Below are 19,584 nucleotides of genomic sequence, written 5' to 3'. Positions count from 1 at the left end.
TCCTCTCAGACCCGGGGCTCCTCACACGTGCAGACACTTAGAAAGGGCTGGGAATGGAGAACAAGGATTTACATACTCTTGTGTATCCTGAAATGTGCCCTTTGTGCTCAGAGGTCACAGCTGCTCCCCACAGGACAACCCTTTTCTCCAGAATAGACACCACGTCCCCCGAACAGAGTGGGGTCTGCACAAGCCCTACTGGGTCGGGGAGCACAAGCCTCGTGCACGGAGCTGCAGAACGTGGGGTGCCAAGGGGGCCCTGCCTGAAGTCCTGTTGAAGCAGAAAATGCTGCCTCTGTGAATTTTTAATAGAAACACTTGCCAAGGACAAAGACCCCCAACGCACAGAAGCTTTGCCTCCCGGCCTCTGGGAGCCCCCGGCTGGCACGGGCTAACTAAGATTTTCCCACCAAGGTGTCCATTATCATTCATCAACCATAACCTCAGCTTCCTTGTTCTAGAAACATCCCCAAACACAAGGAGCAAATACAAATAATGCAATTACTTTTTAAAAATAGAGAAGAATCCCAGAGGGGAGAGAGGAAGCTCCATGTTAAGCAGGGAGTCTGCTGTGTGCTGAATACAGAGCAGGTTCACGAGGGATGATTAATTGGAAATAACAGAATTTCCTTTAACCTAATCGCCAGTAAGCAGTGCAGAAGGAAGCAAGGCAGACGGGCATCTGGGAGGGCGGTGCGGCCTCCGGGACGGCCTCTCCCAGCACAACACCCTGTGTTCTCACCGAGGGGGGCTCAGGGGGAGAGGTCCTGGGGATGCATCAATTATCGAGAAGAAGAAACATCTTCCAGAAAAATGGGCATACACAAGCAGGAAAGGTAAGGGTGCGGCCCTCCCCGCCCCTCCCCCAGGGGGCAAGGAGCCCATCCGGTTCTCCCTCTACCAGGCGGGCATAGGCCTTCCTCGGATCGCTGAGACGTCAAGGAAGTCTACCGAACCAGCCGCACAACACCAGGCACGTGCCGGGTGTCCGTGCATCGTGGTGCCTTTCTGGTTCTGCTACAGGCAAGCCCGAGAACAGAGAGCAGGCCTGTTCTTCAAGCAGCAGGGTCGGGGGAGTCTGACGGGTGCTCAGTAAACCCCAGTTAATGCAACAAGGGGCCCATTTCCACACCAAGCACACGCACATCACGCCAGGCCAAACGGGCAGTTCTGTGTGCCCTCCTCAGCACCGTGGCCCCAGGAGAGCCCTCTGGGTATACACAGGAAGGAGGGAAAGAATGTAGAGCCAACTGTAACCAACGTGTTCACCCGAGGAAAAAGCAAGCATCCTCCGAAGAGGGCGAAGGTGAACCCAAGACATGCCAGGCTATGCAAGTGTGTGAGGCAGACAGAGATCATGGCTGTGTCCACACATCCAGTGTCCCTCCCTGCGGGGCCATCCACCCCCGCCTCCTGGTGTCCCTCCCTACGGGGCCGTCCACCCCCACATCCTGGTGCCCTTCCCTACAGGGCCATCCGCCCCCGCCTCCCAGTGTCCCTCCCTACGGGGCCGTCCACCCCCGCCTCCTGACTTCAGGCTGGCTATGACCTGCTGGACACAGAACACGTGGAAATGACAGGCCACATGTAAGCAGCATGCTCCCGAGCTGTCATGTGGCCTGTCCCCTTCCCTTCTCCCTCTGCCACAAAACCAGCGCTGAGTGTCCTGAATGACAGTCCCACGAGCTGAGCTGCAGCCTGCCTGTCGTGCACACAGGAGGCCCGAGCAGGAAGCCATGGTTCGTCGTGCTAAGTCACGACAATTCCGGGCCTTCTGCAACTGCACAGGACCTGAGCCTCCACTGCCGGGAGGCACATGGGGATGTCATTCTGTTCCCAACGGGCTGGGAGCCAACACAGAGATGTGACAAAAACGTGAGCCCTGCCCAAGGTGGCTCCCAGGGCAGGGACATGGAAGAGACACTGGCATCACGTGAGAGGCGGAGGGCGGGTGGACACAGTCTTAAAGGACAAAGAGGTGGTTAAACAGATTGGGTGGTACACGGCGTCCCCAAGAAAGGACCACCGGCACCATCCAGGCCCCAGCCCCCGTGACGCTCTACATTGTGACACTCCAACGCGACGTCCTTCTTTTTCGTTTCCTTAACTGGAACAGTATGAGGAGAAGAGAAGGGCAGGAACGTACACATTGTTTCCGGCTTTTAAAAATGTACAGTGATTCTTATAAAACTGAACATACTTTGACCATGTGATTTAGACACCACACACCTTGCTATTTACATAAAGGAGCTGGAAACCTCTGTCCACACGAAAACCCGCACGTGGATGTTTACAGCAGCTTTATTCACAATTGCCTGAATCTGGACACAACCAAGATGTCTTTCAGGCAGTGCACGGGTAAGCTGTGGTCCATCCAGACAACGGGTTATCACCCAGCGCCTCACGGAAATGAACTACCGCGCCACGAAGGAACCCTAAACACGCATCGCTAACTCAAAGGGGCCGATCCGAACGATTCCAACCACAGGACGTTCTGGAAAAGGCAAAACTAAGGAGGCAGCGAAAGGATTAGTGTTTATGAGGGTTGGGCGCACGGAAGGAGGAACAGGCAGAGTGCAGAGGATTTCATCATGGCGGATGCAGGTCATTTGCCCAAACCCACGGAATAAGCAACAGTAAGAGGTGAGACTCTTTTCCAGTACAAAGCCGGTCTCCCTGCAGGTGAGGGCGGTACAGGGACGTGGGCAGGTGCTCTGTTTCTCCTAAGAAACCCGCAGCCTTCGCCCTGGGGCCTTACGACCTCCCCACCTCTCAGGGCCGGCTTGTTATCTAGGTGTCCCCTCGCCCCCTCTCAGGAGTCTTAGGCTCTTTCCCGGCATGGGAAGCCCACTGTGTCCCCAGTGTGGAGTCTCAGGAGTGTCCACGACGACCCTGAGGTCAGATGGGAGGACGCGGCCACAGGCGAAGCCGGCCTCGGGCACGCTGTCCGCCAACTGAGTCACACGTTCAGGAAAGTAGCCACTGCCCACTCCCTCGGTCTCGTCCTACGGGGCCTTTGCCTCTTCTCCGTGCTGCTGAGACAGAACGGCACTCTGAGGGTCTCAAGAGAAAAGAAGTAGACTCCCATTTACGGAGAGGTCCCCAAATCCTGCCCAGGCTCTATGCTGGCACCGGATTGCTGGTCGTGCACTGCTCAGACCCACCTTGCCCGGCGGGCGTGGTCACCGTCCCTGCTTTGTAGATGGCAGCACGGAGGCAAGGGCGAGCTCTCCAGCCAGGATCATGCAATGTGCAAAAGGCAGGACGACTGTGACCCAGGTCTCCAGGCCCCAGAGCTCCCTCCTTCCCACCGTTTCTGAAGTGGGGAGGTTATCAGCCACAAGCACGCTTCAGACAAAGGCCACGAGCTGTGACAGTAACTCACAGGCATTAAGAATAACGTTCATGGTTTCACGCGTGTGCAGGTACATATAAACTCAGGTCCCTCACAGATCATACATCGTGCGTGTATAACACGTATGTCCTACAGGGATCCCTGGGAGATTCCGGAAGGCAGCTGGCAAGATGGCCACGAATGGGGAGAGGCCTGTTCCCACATGGAAACTCCACACCCAGGCTCCAGGAATGACACCCAACACGGTGTCCCTCCTGCCTGTCTTGCAGCCGCTCCCGTGACGCACTGACTGCCCGGTTGCCGGCCCTCCCCCCAACCCAGCAGGAGGCTCTGTGCTGCCTGAGTCCCCGTGCCGGGCACACGGCATGGCTCCCGACTCGGTCAAAACGAATCGGCGGGGGGAGTTCCGGCATCGCGTACACAAGCCCGGCTCAGACCCTGGCTTGGACGCACACCTGCTGCGTCACGTGGGGTGAGTCACGTGATCTCACCGAGCCTCAGTTTCCTCGGCTGGCAAGTGGGGATCATCTGACAAAAGGGTGACAGAGGCGACCTGAGAGGACTGGAAGTCTGCTAACAGGCACGGCTCTCCAACGTGACCACATAGGGGAGAGCGTGTCAGCAAACGGTCAGTGCGGAAAGCCCTGGAACGTTCCCTCTGCCAAGGGCGGCAGGCATTACGGTTCGCGCCCTGGAGGCCATGCTGGCTTCCCTTCCATCTTGGGCAGGGGCCAGCGGCTAACAGGTCTTCGGACTTGATGTAAGTTCGCAGAGACTTTCTGAACTGACGCAAATTAAAGGCTCCATTTCGTCCACCCCATCTCACCCGGGTTTTGCCGCCAAGCACTCCCGCAGGCGAGCACTGGGCCTTGTCGTCCAAGCTCCCAGCCGGTTTTCAACTGCAGTACCTCCCTCACGATGTGAAAAACGTTGTGTAAGCCACAGTCCGCGGAAGGACACGGCCATTCTCCTGGGCCGGAATTCACGTGCTAAGTCACATGCACACACGCACAGCACGCCTTTGACAAGATCCCTGGTTTCGGGGCTGCCGACCCAGGACGTGCCCGCCTGGGGGACCAGCCTGCCGGGTGCACCCCATGCCCAGCAGGCAGGCCCGGGTAAACCTCCTACAGCCCCCTCCACTTCTCCTCCAGCCCGGAGTGGGGTTTGCGTTGCATTCCTGGGCTGCAAAGACGTGTGAGGTCCAACCTGAGGAAACACAGCGCCAGCCAGGCCCCAACAGAAACAGCAGATGCCCAGAGCCCCGCAGAGGGTCTACGCCCTCACTCTCTGAGCTTTCGCGGTGAGCAAGCCCCAGCAGGGCCGGGACAGCCAGGGCCCAGCAGCCTGAGGTCCCCTGTGCGGCTCCAGAATGCCCTTCCTGGGAAACAAGGGATCGCTCGGCCCTCCCACTCTCTCCCAGGAAGACGTGTTCCCTTTCTCCCAGCAGGGAACAGAGTAACGATGGCCAAATTTTCCAAGGGCCCCGCAGGGTACCTCAGCCCTGGCTTCTGTTCTCTCACGGGACCTAAAGAGGTCCCCGTCTGCGGGGCTGGAGGCTTCACAAGGCCCGAGCAGCAAGCCCCAGGTCAGAGACCGAGGACTTGGCAGTGGGAGAGACGGACCTTTGGCCCCCCATCCAGTTCTCCTTGCCCAAGGTCAGAGCGGCATTTCTGCTTGGCAGGAAGCCAGCCTGTGGCCGCAGCCTGTGCAGCCCACCGAGCCCTCCCCCAGCCCGCTCCGACCCTGCGTTCCCTGGGGGAGTGAACAGCAACACCATCCACCCAGCTGTCCGAACAAGATACTTCCTTCCTTGTCACACCCACCCCCAAGCCCTGCCAACTCTCCCTCCCTCCCGAGGGGTCTAGGGCCCAGCCTCTCCTCGCAGCACAGAAGGCACCCCAGTCGCACCCACTACCTAGACCAGGACCCGGGCTCTCTCCAGCTGTCACCTTTCCAGACACTCCCTAGAGGCCAGTCTGACACTGTCCCACCTAAAACGCTCTTGTGACCGTCCCTTCCCCTCCAGAACAAGACCCGGCTGTGGCTCACAGGCCCTGCTACCTCTCTGGCCTCCCCCTGGCCTCTCCTCTCTGCCCGTGCAGCCCCAACCCAGAACAGTCCCCTGCCGCCTGCCGGACCCAGCGTGTTCTCCTGGCCTAGCAGCCCCGTCTCCCATCTGCCCTGGTCTGGCCGGCTCCTTCTTGGCCCCAGGCTCCCGGGAAGATCTTCATGGAGACACTGTCCACAGCCACCCCACCCCACCCCGCCCTGCCCCCAGCTGGCCAGGGGATGGGCCCCGGCACTCACATCCCCTGCCCCGAGCCCGACGCCAGGGTGGGTGGCCAGTCTGCACAGTGCTCTGTGCGACACAGCCAAGTCTCGCCCTCAGCTCTTCTGACAACAGCGAGTCTGGAAGAAATGGAAACAGGAATGAAGGCCAAAGGTGTCCATTATAGATTTATGGACTGGTGCCTACACATCCCACTGCCACCCAACCCCCACGCCCACAACCCTCCACCAAATCCTCGACAGAGACCTTACTGAAGTATGTTAAAGGGACGCGGTCTCTAACCACTTGTCGATTATCCACGGCACAGCTCTGATGCGAGGGTGAGCCCCGAACTTAGAGGACCACTTTATCCTATAGGGGATAAAACGTGGCATCTTCTTGCCAGTTTCCCCCACAGGAATAGGTACACAAGACGGAGGTAAGGAGAAGAATCACGCCTTAGGAGGACACACCCAGGATGCCCTTCGGTACATTAGAAAAGCGTGTCCCCCTCCGGGCGGGCACGCTGCAAACGCCACTCCCCCTGTGCAGGCCAATTAGAGGAAGGCACTCTCTCCCCAACGCTAACACCGGCCCTGACAGCATTCCAGACCACAGTGTGGGTGGAATTTCAGACCCCCCCGGGCCAGGGACAACTTACACAAGGTACCGACTATGCCGTCACATGCCACGGCCCCAGTTATGACTCAACCAACTCAAAGCAACGCTGGTCCCTGAAGCCCTGACCTCAGCATCTGAGGCCGGACCCCTGGAGCAACAGAGAGAATGAAGACCTCAGACCCCCGAGAGGAGAGGACACTGTGAATGACACTGCAGCCAGCCCACTGTTACCCCACTCACCACCAAACAGCACCCGAGCACCTACTACGTGCTGGACGCTGGCCCAAGGAGGGGAGACATCCGACAACAACCACGACACAAACACGGCTCTCAAACAATTCCCCACGTGGCCCCGGCGGTTCCGGCACTTGCCACAGGGGAGAGTCACAAATCCCGGTGTCCTAGCAGCACCCAACCAATCAGGTCAGGACACGGGATTAGGAGGGGGGGGAAGACAGGCATCACTTTATTAGAAAGGTCCCTGTCATTACAGTACACAGCAAAGCTCGGGGCCTTCCAGTCTGGCAGGAGTGAGAATAAGAGAGACCACCGAGACCCCGTGGGCATGCAGAAGAGCAGGACGTTTCTAGCAGGGAGACCGGGGGTGCAAAGCAGGGCGTGACGCTACATCCTGCAGGTGCCCCCTCTGCAAGCCACATCTCTGCTCTCCCAGCCGCCCAGGGTGTGGAAGGAGGAAGCAGGACATAGGGGAAGGAGGCACGTGCTCCCTCTAGGGCTTCCTGTGGCCTCCTGAGGGTTGTCCTTCTGCCCTTGCTTCTAACAGGCACAGTCCCACAACGTGGCACCTCCCTCTGAGACCCCAGACCCCAGGCATCCTCAGAGTGCTGTGTGTCAGCCCCACGCCCGCAGTGGCCAGCTTCTAACTAATAATCCCAGTCCCCTGCCTTGGCCACCAGTACCAGGGACGGTGAAGCTCCCTGCAGCGGCGACACCGGACGCCTCGCTGGTCCGTTCTACGCTCACAGTTACCTAGTTACCAACCTCACGCCTCGGTAACCATTCCTTACATCAAATCCTCTCTGTGGCTTCTGACTCCTGATGACGAGAACTTTCTCTGCCTCAACATCAGACACCATCGACAAGCCAGGGAAATGAGGTTCCAAATAACAACTAATCACCTAAGCAACACTCTGGTATAGTCATCTCCCCAAAAAGGAAACACAAGACCTCAAATGCATGCCCTTCACCCACCAGCCACGGTGGCTGGACTGGTGGGAACCGTTTTCAAGGCGTGACACGGGAGTTCTGAAAAATAACCACGTGCCACCTGTGGAGCGCCCACTGTAGGTCGCGGGTGACGCCGTGTACTCAACACGGCTTAACGCTGGCATTTGTAACCACCTCTGACAGGCATTACTGTTCCCATTTTAAAGAAAAGCACTGGGACCTCAGACCATAAAAATCCTCGAAGGGAACACAGGCAGTAATTTCTTTGACATCGGCCGAAGCAACGGTTTTCTATATATGTCTCCAGAGGTGAGGGAAAATGAAAGCAAAAATAAACTACCGGGACCCCATCAAAATACAAAGCTTCTGCACAGCAAAGGAAACAACCCACAAAACTAAAAGGCAGCCTGCAGAATGGGAGGAGACATTTGCGAATGGCATATCCGATAAAGGGTTAGTGTCCAAAATATATAAAGAACTTCTAAAACTCAATACCCAAGAAACAAATAATCCGATTAAAAAATGAGAAGACGTGAATAGATGCATTTCCAAAAACAACATACAAATGGTCAACGGACACATGAAAAGATGCTCGATATCACTCATCATTAGGGAAATACAAATCAGAAGTACAATGAGATACCACCGGACACACGTCAGAACGGCTAGAATTAACGACACAGGACACAACAGATGCTCGCTATGATGCAGAGAAAGGGGAGCCCTGTGCACAGCAGATGGGAATGCGAACAGGCACAGCCACTCTGGACAACAGGCCGGAGGTTCCTCAAAAAGTTTCAAGAGAAAACAAACTACCACCTTACAACCCAGCAATTGCACTATTAGGTATTTACCCAAAGGATACAAAAATACTGATTCAGAGAGGTACACACACCCTGATGTGCACAGTGGCGCTCTCGGCAATAGTCAAATTATGGAAGGAGCCCAAATGCCCGTCGACTGGTGAATGGAGAAAGATGTGGTGCGTGTACACACACACACACACATACACACACACACACACACGCTAGAATGTTTCCCAACCATCAAGAATGAAATCTAGCCATTTGCGATGATGTGGATGGAGCCAGAGAATATTATGCTAAGTAAAACAAGCCAAGGACAAATCCCCTATGATTTCACTCATATGGGGAACAGAACAAAGGAGCGAGGGGAAAAAAAGAGACTCTGGGAGGCAAACCGAGAAATAGATTCTTACCTCTAGAGGACAAATGGATGGTGACCAGGGGAGGTTGCAGGGGTGGGGGGGGGGCCAGTAAGGATGGCAGTGGGCATGGGCAGGGTACTTGCTGTGATGAGCCCCGGGTGTTACACAGAATCACTACATGGATCGCTACGTGGTGCACCTGGAACTAGTATTATCCTGCACGGTAACTACCTGGAATCTAAATAAAAGCAAAATAAAGGAACAAAGAAAGAAAAGCACTCAGAATTCACCAAGGGCCACACCACTTGCCCAAGACAGCGGAGGGAGCCAGCGGCTAAGCCTGGACTTGGGCTCGGGGCGGCCCCAGGCCAGTGGCCGCTCAGCCTTGGCGCACGAGACCCCCCGCAGCCACGGGCGGGCCATGCGTGAAGAGGGGCCGCGTCCCGCACCGGAGGGAAGACTCCCGTCAGGAACAACGCGGCACAAAGCCCAGCGGAGGCCCCGCATCTGAGACTTTTCAGGAAGAGAAAGCCGCGTGGCGCACGGAACCGACCAGTCATCTTTTTCTTCTCTCACCAAAAGCACCTCGCCCATCACCTGAGTCGGCAGAAGGCTGTGTCTTCCAAGGTGCCAACTCTGGACTCCGGTGCCAGGCTGGACTCCGGCATTTCTCCTCGCTGCCCATTAATCGTCAGGGGCTCCTCCTGAGCAACCTGAGGCAGAGCCAGGTGGTGGAAGCCTCCCTGGACGGGGAATTTAACACCCTGGGTTCTAACTTCACTCTACCCAGGGCCTGCTGGATAGACTTGAGCCTCAGTTTCCCCATAAGTCAGCTGAAAGACAAGAACACATCAAGATGCTTTCTCCTTGCTTCTGGAAGCTGTTTCTAAAGGACTCTCCCAGATTCATTCCAGTTTTCAAGCAAATCCCCAAAGCCCTCCACTCAGAATGTGTCAGGAGAGACCGCCCAGGTCAAGGGCACAGGCTCGTCCACCGCAAGGGGCAGGGTATGCTGCCCTGGCCAGGAGGCAAGCAGCAGTTACAACATGAGTGAGGAGCCCCCAGCACGAGCTCGGGCCCACACAACGAGGTGTGCCCTGCGGGACTCACAAAGAAAGGTCCTCAGAGCATCTGAAGAAAGTGAAGAGGAAAACTAAGGTTGCAGGCAGTTGAGCGGTGCACCCAGTGTTTGGGCTTGGGCTGTTCTAGGCTGGGGTACACAGGAACCTGCTACACGACAGCAGGTAGGACCACGCAGAGCTCACGGTCACCTGCTTCCAGGGGCAGGCGCTCAGTGGCTACAGGTGCCCAGGGTGGGGGATGTGGGTGCCTGGGGATGGGGGGAATGCAAGTGCCCCGGGGGGATGGGTGGTATGGGTGTCTGGGGGTGGGGGGGGACACATGTGCACGGTGGGAGAGTGTGGGTATTGGGGGTGGGGGGGTGCAGGTGCCCAGGGTGGGGTGTAGGTGCCTGGGGATGGGGGGGAATGCATGTGACCTGGGGGGTGGTGTGGGTGCCAGGGGATGGGGGGTGTGGGTGCCTGGGGATGGGGGGACGCATGTGCTGGGGGGCCTCACTCTGCCAGCACCTTCCCTGCCTCTAAGCGCCTGTGAAGACTTTCATGAGATCACAACCGAAAGAACTGGGGAGGAAGGGCCCCTTGCTGGTCACCTCTCTGAGCTGGACTTCTCGTCTGCTAAGAAGGGACGGTGACAGTGAGGAGGACGGCAAGGTGGGAGGAGACCCCGGAAGGCGAGCAGCGGTGTGACTGACTCACATAGGCGCTGGCACAGCAGCACTTGCTGTCACCCCTACGTCCACTCATTCATTCCCGTGGCCAACGTCTTCTCTCCTGTGACCAAGGAAGAATGAAAACCCAGGGGAGGGAAGAGGCTTGTCTGAGACCCCTCAAGAGGCAGGAGAAGAGCTGAACCAGAGACGGCCCGCAGGGCGGACGCAGCCCTGGGCCGCAGCTGGAGCCCGCTCACAGATTAGCAGGAGATGTGGGGTTCGGGGGGGGGGCCACCTGGCCCTCTCTGCCACTGGAACAATGTCCAGGCGAGGCTTCGGAGCACCGGGGCGCAGCGTGCTCTGGGAGCCCCTCCTGCCCTGTGGCAGGAAGGCCACTCTAGCATGCCCGTGACAGGGCAGACCGCTCACCGCCAGCCAGCAATGGGTCCTCCCAGGGAGGCCCCATCTGAACATGCTGCTACACAGGCAGGGCCTCCGCGTGGGGCAGGGGACAGCGTGGGACAGCCTGAGGCACGGAACATCCTATTACCAGAGTTTTAAAAAGATGCGTACGTAAGTGAGGGTGGTCATGAAATTTAATTTTAATGGTTTGACAATTAAGCAAAAAAACACATTAATTACCATCTCATTTCTCCAGTAAATTTGCTGCTGGCAGCATCGTATTTTCTTAAGAAAGTTTATGCTGTTTCACAGTGAAAGCTTTCTACTGTTTCTAGTTGTCATCTGCAATCAGACAGGAGGGACGCCCAACTCCGGGGGACACGGCCCCGGAAACTGCAGACGGCCCCCGCAGAGAGGCACCGTGGCCAACAGGCGGGCTTGGCTCCGGGGGCACCTGACTTCCGCCCGCCTTGGCCAGGCGTGGCCTCTCTTGTGCAGAAGCAAACGTGCGTAGCGCTCTCACTGGAGCTGCTGTGAGGTATGGAGACGCCACGGCCTGACAAAAGGGGTGTCTGTGGTACACAGCCCTCGGCTAAATATGGTGTTGCTGCGGGCACCCAGCTAAGGCAGGGGGACAAGGTTGTGAAGGTGACCACTGATGGCGGGGAGCCCCAGGAAATGCAATCCCTACGGGCCAAGCGTCACGATTCACGTTTGGCAAAAGTGAACTTAACTCGCGGTCCCTGATTACAGGACTGAGGCAACGGCCATGCCCCCAGACACTCATAAGGTGAGCGAGGAATCACTGATTTCCAGAGGACCCTCCAAAGGAGAGTTCAGGAAAGGGAGGTGGTACTTTCTACATCCATTTGCTGAAATGCTCTATTTTAAGCTGAAAGATTGGGAAGATATCTCTAAGACACATGGTCACAAAAGTGGTGTTTCTAAGCTAAGCACACGAGCGTTTCATCCATCAAGAGCTCTCTCAAAGTATTCCCGAGAGCACGCCGTGCCTGCACTTGTACGGCAGCCCAAGCTCACTCCTACTCCGCTGTTCTGCTCCACATCAGCACCCCTTCCTCCAGGAAGCCTTCCCAGCCGCCCCTCATCCTGTCTGGGCCAGATTTCTGACTGCATGCTTTCACCTCCCCTCACTGTGCATGCCGACTGCCTGATGGTATGCCTCTGGGATTCCACACCAAAACAGAGGGCAGGGCGATGCCACCTTCTCTCACCATCTCACCTGCTGGCCAGGCCCGCCACCAGCCCAACACTCTGGGAGTATCTGTGAAATGAATTCATGAACACCTTGGAAGCCAAAATCCGAGCAGCTTCTCCATCTTCCCGGCCTTCTGCCGGCCTTTACACTTGATAGGGGACCTCACAGGGCTGGTCACACACAGAGCACAAGGGGAGAGGAACAGAACCTCTCTCAACCTTCGGTCACCATTGCAAGGACAGCCGTGAGCCAGATAAATGAGAGGCCCACCGAGTGATTGTGAACACCGGACTCTTCACTTATCTATCAAATGCAGACAACGCCTCCGTCGAGTGACCTTGAGGACACGAGTGCCTAACTCCCAACACACAGGCCCAGTAACTGTGCCTTCCACTGTTTCTTCCACCTGGAAGCACGTTGCTCCTTCGTGCTCCTGAGGACATACGCTTCCGGTACTGGGTAGAATGAGGTCACCTCTTCTACTGGCGGGGAGCAGAGGCAAGCACCTCAATCTAGTGGAGGGGTCCCCCTCCTGGAGGACAGGCCACCCTTAAGAGAAAGTCAAATGCCTGTTGACCCAGGGATGCCTGGGCTCTGGGCAGGGCAGTAACAACGCCACACTAACCCAGCACCCTGGCCATTTAAGACTAGGCCATCTCTAGCACAATGCGCTGTCAGTCCGCCCACCTCCGGGGTGGCCGTGGGAACATCACCTACAGGCAGAGGGATTAACGTGGAGTCCAAGAACCACTGCGCCCTCACCTGCGAGCAGAGCCCAACCCCACGTGGGAGCTTGACCACAGAGAAGCCTCCTTCTTCAGCCCTGGGCAAAGCATGAGGTACGGTGGGGATGGTTCCTCATGGGGGAAGGGAAGAGGAAGGACACTGGCTGAGCTCAGGACTCCAGGAAGAGACGGGACCCTGAGGACACGGCCTGGATACACAGGGACGGCGTCCCAGCCAAGGTCTGCCAGGTGCTGCGAGGCTCCACCGTACCTGCTCCCTCCACCAGAACTGCTCTGTGAGAACCCAAGAGCTGCGATGCCCGCCGCAGGGGTAGAGGGTGTGTCTGATGTGGTCCGGGGAAGGCCAGGGAGGCTCAGAAAGCAGAAAGGAAGCACCTCCCTGCGCCCCACAAACACCGAGCTCCCTGGCACTCAACACTGGTTAGTGGGGACAGTGGGCCCAGAGCCAAACAGGACCTCCCAGACCAGTGGCTCACCACTCGTACCCGGGCCAGCAAGATGCCCCGTTGGGCAGGGAAGGTAGAGGCGCCTGGCTGGCTGCAGGGGACGCTCATCGCCTGCACCTCGCACCTGCTCCCGCTGGGAGGGGCCCCTGTTTATCCCGGCACTCCCGGAGCCCGAGGCAGGTACCACAGAGCAGGTTCTCGAAGCACCAATGCTTATTGGGTGAATATTTTATGAATGAATAGAGAACGTGTGAGCTAGGAGCATTGAGAAATGAGAATTTAAGCACAAGGCTCGATAACGAGCAAGCCTGAAGCACAAGACTAATTTGTGATTATCTGCGAATGGGACTGCTAACATCATTCAGCCTTCCATCCATGAGAACGATCCAGGAGAGAACGGGCTTAACAGTTTCTAATTTTTAACAACAGGTTTCACGTCAGTGTCAGAAGACGGCCAGATTTGCATCCCCTGGGGCCTCAGACCGCATCCAAACATCCAGACAAAGACAAGGCAGAGAGCAGAGAGCAGACAGCGTCCTCCACAATCTGGAGAACAGCACTGGGCCCAGGCAGCTGCCGGGGGTGTAGACCCCAGGATGCGCCGGCGCCCTACAAAGCAGCCGGCCCTGCGCCAGGCGCATTCAGCCGCGACCTGTGTGCAGGTGCAGCACGTGAGCCCCCGCACAGCCATCCCCACACGGCAAGTCCTCTGCAGGGGACCGGACAGACACCTCCAGGGGGAGTGTTCCGGGCTCCTCTCAAAGGCAGGCCATGAAGGCCCCAAGTCACTGGACCTCAGGCCTCCAACTATCAGCCTAAACTGTCCTGCAAGGGGGACCCCAGAGCCTGACCCTGCATCCGTGTGCATCATGAGCAATAATCACATGAAACAGCAATACTTTGGAGCAGCCTCAGAGTGGATTAGCGTGGACACAGACAAAGTGGCGTATTCGTGCGATGAAATATAAATACCAGTTGAAAGGAGAGAAGCAGATTTATACTTAGCTCCGAAGCGGAATGCTGATTTAAAGTTATAAAAAGATGCATTTTTAAAAAGACATATGCGATATAGAACCACTTGTCATAAAAAACTCTGGAAGTAATGTTTGGTTGTAGATATAAATACAATAAAAGTAGCAAAACATGGTATGAATGATTCCATCGCCTCCAAGACAGCAATTCCCCACCGAGGAGGGAGGGAGGGAGGAATAAAGACGGCAGTCCAGGGAGGAGGGCTGAGCTACTCCTGCACTCAATTTTTTCCAGCATTTGCTTAGGAAAAATGTCAACCGTAACGCTGAAAGAAATCTCCCGTGAACATCCCATAAGGCCCTCGGAAGAGTCCACCGTCAACAGTTCACTCCATGTGCTTTCCGGCTCCTCTCTCCACGACCAGCCCCTTTACCCATCATTAGTGCTTCTCAGACCTTCCAGAGATGCTGCCGACGGCGGGCGGCCCTCCACAACCGATCTTCAGCTAGAGCTCAACGTGTGTACAGTTTTTCTTTCGAGGTGAAGTTGACTTACAACGGAACGCACCAGTCTTAAGTGCACAGGTGCTGAATTTTAACAAATGCGAACCCGTGTGTGGCCCACACCCAAAAATCAAGTTGTACAACAAGACCCCCCAGGAAACACCTGTGCCCCTTCCTGCTCGACCCCCAGCCCAGCCCCTGCAGAGGCAACCGATGTGCTGCTTTTTCCACAGTACACCAGTTTGCTCGCTCTGGGATTTCAGGCGAATGGAGTCCCACGGCGCCTGCCTCCCTCGGGGAGACCCCCCTCACTCAGTGCTGTGTTCCTGGGATTCACCCTACTGGCTGCGTATTGGTAACGTGTCAGGTCTGGTTGCTGAGCATTCCCCCACTCGCAGGAGAAATGCCACCCTTTGCTTATCCACTTTCCTGTAATGGACATCTGGGCTCTATCTTTTGGCTACGAACATTCTTGTGTAAGTCTTTTTGTGAATAAACATTTACATTTTTCTTGAATAAATTACTGGATTTGGAACTGCTGGGCACAGGGTAGGTGTACGTTTAGTTTTCTAAGAAACCGCAAACCCTCCTGAAAGTGGTCGCACCAGCTCATCCCCCGACCGAGGCGGGCGAGTTCCGGCTGCTTCACATCCTCACCAGCATCCAGCACCGTCCGTGTCTTTAAACGCTCTGATGAATGTGGAGTGGTGTGGCTTGAAATTATAATGCCCCCACCGACTGTGTTCATGTCAGTTTTTTTTTAAGCATTTTATTTCCCTAAATAAAGAGGAAGACACAGACAAGACTGACAGAGGAAGGAATGATGAAGTAAAGGAGTGAGGAAGAAAGATAGGAAGAGACAGAGATCTGGGGCCAATACGACCGAGTGCTAAAATCTGGGACATGCGTGTGCCGGTTTCCAAATTATTTTCTTTCTGTGGAAAGTATTTTGCAATTAAACATAAAAATTGCATTCCATTTCCATCTCATCCCAGCTATAATTCTGCCTATACCGTACGAGCTGGGCTTGGAGACACAGGTGCCGACGTGAGCAGAGGCCCCGCGGGCAGGGGGCTGGCCCGGGGAAGGGGCTCCCCAGGCAGAAGAGCTTCCTCCTAAAGTCCACCTGCCTCGGGACATGCCCTGGGGGCCCTGGCTTTGCTCGGGTCAGTGCTCACTTCTAACTCCGCTCCTGCTGGACCAGGGCACGTCCCCAGCTCGGTGGAGCCCCGTCTTTGCCATCTGGGGACTGGGAGTGGGCGGCACCACACCCCTCCTGCAGGTCTGAGCCTGGCCTTTTTGCGGAATTCTTCCAAGGGACTTCCCGGCACTACCGATGCAGGCCCCACAATCAACATCAACTGTTCCCAGATACAGCTTCGAGAATTTGCCAGCCAAGGCAGGCCCAGGTGCCACAGCGTCTCCCGAGATGCGGCTCCCGGAAGCACGTGCCACTGCTTCCTTCGACAGACACCCCGTGGCGTTACCTCGACTCGACACCTGCCTCCAATTCGAAGCCACTTCAGGTTCCTTCACTGAACCTTGCACGGAGAGACAGGCAGACAAGCCCGTGTATCCTCCGGGGGCTCAGAGGGAGGGTTATCTCAGGGTGCTTCCGAGTGAGGAGACGGAAGCAGGGGGAGGCAGGACGCGGGGACACTCACCGCTGACACTCGCCGGCGTGCAGGATGAGCTCCTCGTTGCCGCGGGCGCTGACCGTCAGCTCATGCTCCGTGGAGTTGAAGATGTCTAGGAGCAGGTGGCACTGGCGGGTACTGTGTGGAAGACAAGGGAGAGTTGAGGATCTTCTGGGAGCCAGAGAGGAGAGCTACTTGGCCTTTTCTCCCCCCCAAAGACCTCCCGTTTCTTGAGGATATCAGAGGAGCAACGGATCAAACTGTCACGTGCCCCGGCATGAAGGGTTACAGAGGCTCACTCTGCAAAACAGGTTTGGGCATCAGATCCTCCCTGGCCCCGGGGACACACGCCTGTAACGCAGCGCGCCCTTTACAAAGGAAATGGCCCTGGGACGGTAACCGGAGTTCTCCAAGCCTGGTGCGTGTGGGGCCTCGAACACCGGACGCAGAAGTAAGACAGCGGCTGGCAAAGCGCTTGGTGCACACACAGTGCCTGTCAATGAATGGCGCGTCCACGTCGCGACCCCGTTGCCGGGCCTGCGGGGCTCCCGCCGGGGCCCAGCGAGGTGCGGGGCGCTGGCACGTGGAGAACCACATCGCGGGGCGGGGGGGGGGGGGTGTGCGCGCCTACCGGGAGCCTCACACAGACTGCACCTTCCTTACTCTCCCCCACACTCCTGACACCAGCAGCCCTGTTCTCTCTAGTCCAGAAGGTAACAACGCTTAAATCCCAGTGCCCCCGCCACAGCAGAAGTCCAGGAGCCACGGTGTTAGCCAGTGAGGACAGGAGACCTTCTCTCCCAGCTAAGACGGCCCGGCCCCCCCAACAAGAGAAGGTGGTCCCCTCTTCAGCCTCCCCATTCCCACGCCCCACCTGCCTCGACAGGAACGGGATGCTGAGCAGTCCAGCACCCACCGCGAGGCGTGGAAGCTGTGGACGCGAGTGGGGCCGGGAGGATTCTGGGAGGCCAGGACATGTGCAGCAGCAAAAGCAGCCCCTCGGCGCCTCCTGCCCGCCAGACTCCTCAGCTGCACGCGCAAACGGCAACCGCACGCGTGCCGTCTGGGTCAGTCACCACTTGGTAGGTTTCCATTACACTCGAAAGCTCGTCTGAAGCTTGCCCAGTGTCTTAAATACCAAGTGTCACAGCGGGCACACGACAAGGAGCCAGTGTTTGCTCATGTGACCGGGACAGCCGTACCCACGACTGGAGCAGACATAGATGTCAGCAACAGAGGCAGAGATGGTTCTGGAGTGAGGCAAGCACTTTTTCATAGGAGGAAAAAAGGCCTCAGAAGAAGATCTGTGCTTGGGGTCTTCTTCAGCTTGGTAGGTCTTCAAAACATGACCCTCCAGCACCTGGGGGCTCAGTCGGTCAAGGGTCCGACTGCGGCTCAGGTCATGATCTCCTAGTTCGTGAGTTCGAGCCCTGCGTCGGGGCTCCATGCTGACAGCTCAGAGCCTGAAGCCTGCTTCGGATTCTGTGTGTGTGTGTGTGTGTGTGTGTGTGTGTGTGTCTGCCCCTTGCCTACACACACTCTCTCTCTCTCTAAAGTAAATAAACATTAAAAAAAAAAACATGACCCTCCAAAGGGCATCAAAGTTCTCAAGTTTATGTCTCAAGGCTTTGTTGGTAGCACAGGAAGGTGGGAGGGCAAACATCCCGTGTGTGAGGGCTGCCTGCACTTCCTTTCACCTCCACACCCTTGGGAAGCTGTCCTCCACAGACCCATTTATAGGTAAGGAAAGTGAGGCTCAGGGCACAGCCACCAACACCAGTGAGGCGGCCAACACCCAAGTCTTACAACTCAAAATCCTTTGCTTTTCAGGGTAGAGGGAGTCAAGTATTCTAAACTTCATTGTCTGCTCTTTCCAGAGAAGGGAGCTGAGGGGGGGAAGTGTGCAGTCACCTGGCCAGGGACGCACACACCCACATGCGCACCGCCATCATCATCACCAGGCTACGGGGCATCTGTGAAATACCAGCTCTTCAAGATGTGCACTTGTAAACCCACTCTCAGGGAAGGAAGGTAAACCTTTCTCGTTCCTGCTGTTTCTGTGAGACATTGCCCCACACGTCTTCAGAGAAGCAGGTTCACGTTGGTTGATTCTAGGTTCCTTGGGTGGGAGTGTTTTCCCCAGAGGTACGGCACTTGGAAAATATTCATTAGCTCTGACAGCTGCATACAAGAGGCGTCTTCACTCCGCTCACAGAAAAATGAGCTTTCAAGAATGAAGATCTATTCTGCCTTTGTCATAACTTCATGAAATCTTTAATCACAGCAAAATCTTTCATCAGGAATGGGAATTCGTAAAACATTTATCAGAGGAGGAAAATTGAAGTGATTTTTTTAGAGCAGGAAGAAAAGACTCAGATATATGTGGTTTTCACTCACAGAATGTTAGAGAACCACACGGGAATGAACACCAGTCCGTCATGCTCGTGTGTCCTCTGTTTCCTCTGACTCACTGAGTGTGGGGGCCTCTTGACATGGTGTTTCTATTCCCCAGGAGGGGAATGACTCCAACGAGTCATGATGTACTGGAAGACCTTTACTTTCCATCATTCATAAATTAATTTCCTCAACTGCAGCAGCATTTTGTACCCACCATAATGTCCTTTACTCTGTGTATCTTTCCATATCACTTTGGGTGATTTTCTTAGGTTTTACGATCCATTTGAGCACATAGCTACTTTTAATCCCAGCTTGCTTTGCTTTGTTTTGTCTTCTTTTTTTGTTTGTGTTTTTCTGGATCCATCTTTATGAAGTATAGGGAAACCCAGGAATACTTCCTGGAAGAACTGGGCCATCTGCCTGGGAAGGGGATGATGCTGTCACGTAGACAGGAGACACACATTCCAGGCAAAGACAGCCGTGTGTGTGTGTGTGTGAAACCACCTCAATTGAGTTAGTATATACTGTTTCCTCTGCTGAGGGTTAGGAACTGTGTTACTTCATCTAACACATACAAACATCCACTCAGTACCTGCCGTGTGTCAGGCACTGTTTCAGGCACTGGGAGTCTGTATGAAAGTAACGAGAAAAATTCACCTCCACCTTCATGGAAATCACAGTCTTGTGATGGGAGAGAGCTGGGAAAGAGGAGGTGAGCTTACAAAATGAAATGTTTAGTCATTTTGTAAAATGAGGACACAGACCCACACAAATCAGTAACTTTCGTATATGCCAACGAGAAACGATTACCAAATCATTGTGTTAAGAAAGCGTATTTACAATAGCAAGGCACTTAGGAATAAATCTTTTTAAAAATGTTTTCAGGACATTCATGAAGAGTGGTTTTAAAGTTTTATGGATTGGTA

General features: G+C 55.7%; 1 protein-coding gene across 4 annotated transcripts in view; it reads right to left on the bottom strand.

The window, feature by feature from the left end:
• The window catches only part of TRAPPC9 (trafficking protein particle complex 9), a 575,975-nt gene that overhangs the window by 176,801 nt on the left and 379,590 nt on the right, over positions 1 to 19,584 (bottom strand). For all 4 annotated transcript variants that reach the window (XM_032592000.1, XM_032592002.1, XM_032592001.1 and 1 more), the window contains one exon: positions 16,289 to 16,399. In XM_032592000.1, the coding sequence (XP_032447891.1) occupies positions 16,289 to 16,399 (111 nt within the window). The remainder of the gene's footprint in view (positions 1 to 16,288; positions 16,400 to 19,584) is intronic.

The sequence above is a fragment of the Lynx canadensis genome, chromosome F2 (assembly GCF_007474595.2).
Source record: "Lynx canadensis isolate LIC74 chromosome F2, mLynCan4.pri.v2, whole genome shotgun sequence".
Taxonomy (NCBI): domain Eukaryota; kingdom Metazoa; phylum Chordata; class Mammalia; order Carnivora; family Felidae; genus Lynx; species Lynx canadensis.
The sequence above is the reverse complement of the archived record's forward strand: the minus strand, read 5'-3'. Positions and strand labels throughout refer to the sequence as shown.